This window comes from Myotis davidii, unplaced genomic scaffold (genome assembly GCF_000327345.1).
Source record: "Myotis davidii unplaced genomic scaffold, ASM32734v1 scaffold311, whole genome shotgun sequence".
NCBI lineage: Eukaryota > Metazoa > Chordata > Mammalia > Chiroptera > Vespertilionidae > Myotis > Myotis davidii.
The window spans coordinates 41369-43804 of record NW_006282504.1 but is presented as its reverse complement, the minus strand read 5'-3'; the positions used below and the strand labels follow the sequence as shown (position 1 = coordinate 43804).

The following is a 2436-nucleotide window of genomic DNA, read 5'->3' as shown; positions in this document are numbered from 1 at the left end:
TGCTTTTCCTGCGTTTGAAGTAGAGTTGACCTTAGAACAACCCTCAAGTGAGGATTTAAAAAAAAAGGAAAGAAAAGCCAAGAGTAAGTAGAAGGAAGGAAATAATAGATTAAAGCAGAAGCTCCTGCGGTGTGACCGAGGCCGGCAGGAGGGCGACCCCGTTGAGATTGTCGCTGTCCGAGCTGAGAGCAAAGGCCCCAGAGCCCGGCGTCTCTGCCACGGGCAGCCGTTTCCGAGGAGCTCTGCATCCCCGACCTGCTCCAGTGCTGGGAAATACTGTGCCCTAAAGAATCCGATCGAGAGCCAAACGGAGAAGCAGTGAGGACGAGAGGGTTGGCAGCAACGTGTGGCAGCCGGTTGGTAAAGCGTGAATACCTGAAGGTGAATGTGGTGAAGACCTGCGAGGAAATCCTCAGTTATGTGCTGGTACGAGTGCAACCCTCGCAGCCCGGCCTATGACACCCCTGCTTCTCCCTCTCTCTCAGCCCAGCTCCAGATTGGGGTCATCCGGGTCTACTCACAGCAATGCCAGTACCTTGTAGGTAAGGCTGGGAAGGCTGCACGAAAGTGGGGCAGAGTTGAGTGGCCTTCTAGGCGGGCTCCCTACCTTGCCCTCCCTGCCCACAGAGGACATCCAGCACATCCTGGAGCGCCTGCACCGTGCCCAGTTGCAGATCCGAATAGATATGGTGGAGACTGAACTACCCAGCCTGTTGCTTCCTAATTGCCTGGCCATGATGGAAACCCTGGAAGATGCTCCAGACCCCTTTTTGGGGATGATGTCTGTGTATCCCAGGCTTCCCAGCCCCTTCGATATACCTCAGATCCAACACCTTTTGTAGGCTGTGACCCCAGAGAGAGCCCCTGAGGAGATCCCTCCCAAAGTCCCCAAAGAGCCTGGGAACCCAGAGAGGACCCTGGTCACTGTGCTGTCTCAGGAGGCCATCACCCTCCAGGAAGCAGAGCCCATACGCATGCTGCAGATCGATGGTGAACGAGACCTCCCAGAGGTTAGCCATCGAGACTTGGACCTGCTCATTGCTGAGGAAGATGAAGCTATCTTGTTGGAGGAACAAGTGTCCAAGGAGGAACCCCGAGCCCCAGAAGTGGAAACTATAGTTCCCCCTCTCTCACCTCTAGCTCTTCCACAGTTGGAAGAGGTGGCAGAGCCACTTCCAGGCCAGGTCCTGGCCCCAGAGGAGGTGAAGCCAGCAGTCTGGGAGCCGGAGGCCCTGCTTGCTGAGGTGACACCCCCGCCCCTGCAGGAGCTGCATCTCCTAGCCCCACTCAGCCCAGAGAGGAGGCCCCCAGCCTCCCCACCTGCTAGCCGCTGCCGTAGTCGCCGCCGCCAGTTACTGTTCTGGGACAAGGAGACTCAGATCTCCAGGGAGAATTTCCAGAAACAACTGCAAACCAGAGCTCATTGCTGGGAGTGTCCGATGGTGCAGCCCCCTGACAGGATCATCAGAAGCCCCACAGAGATGTTTCAAACCCCAACTTACTCTGGCTGGCTACCCCCAGAACTGCTGGCTTTCTGGACCCGCTGTGCCCAGCCACCCCCAAAAGCACTCAGACGAATGCCCCTGGAGCCTGAAGAGGAGGCTGCTGAGAGGGATGCAGCAGCTGAGGAGGTAAGGAGAAAAACGGAAACCCTGAGTGATATCGAGGTCCTGAGGGAGGCCCAAGAGCCCAGTGGGCCCCTTATGCTGTCTTCAGAGCTCTCCATAGAAGCAGCTGAGGAGGAGAAGTCTCACATCAGCTTCATCCTCCTGGAGAAGCGATGGGCCTGGGCTGAGGTGGAGCAGCCAGAGCCCCCTGTATTGCCTGTGGTGCCCGAACTCCCCGAGGTGCCCATGGAGATGCCTTTGGAGCTGCCTCCGGAGGCAGAGCTGCTCTCACTTGAGGCTGTGTACAGGGCATTGCCACTGGAGCTGCAGGCCAACAGGAAGCCAGATTTCAGCAGCTTAGTGTCACCTCTTAGCCCTCGCAGGATGGCTGCCCGAGTCTTCTACCTGCTCCTGGTGCTCGCAGCCCAGCAGATCTGTCGCATGGAACAAGAGAAGCCATACGGGTGCCTCCTGATCCAGCCAGGGCCCTGATTCCAATGTGGTTAGAACCAATTTAGAAGCTGCCAAGAAACCAGCTATGTTAAATTCTGTCTTGCCTTACTAGACTGCCTGTCTCCTTTCTGGAAGTCACCTTTGTTCTTCCTGCTCTCAGAGCAGAGCTACTGTTTAAGCAGAAAATGAACTGCCTTTATTACAAAAAAAAAAAAAAAGATTAAAGCAGAAGTAAATGACATAAAGACTAAAAAAAATAAATACAAAAAAATCTAGAAACTAAGAGTTGGTTCTTTGAAAAGATTCACAAGATTAATGAACTTTTAGCCAGACTCATTAAGAAACAAAGAGAAATTACCCAAATAAATAAAACCAG

At 54.2% G+C, this 2436-nt stretch overlaps 1 protein-coding gene across 1 annotated transcript; it reads left to right on the top strand.

The window, feature by feature from the left end:
- Nucleotides 1-186: 186 nt before the first annotated feature.
- On the top strand, nt 187-2190 carry LOC102755875 (meiotic recombination protein REC8 homolog; the record flags this gene model as incomplete). The annotated part of the gene is given in 3 exon segments (XM_015559547.1): nt 187-476; nt 478-542; nt 628-2190. Coding segments are annotated over 3 exon segments (1827 nt in total), but the record flags the coding sequence as incomplete, so codon positions are not given.
- Nucleotides 2191-2436: the final 246 nt, after the last annotated feature.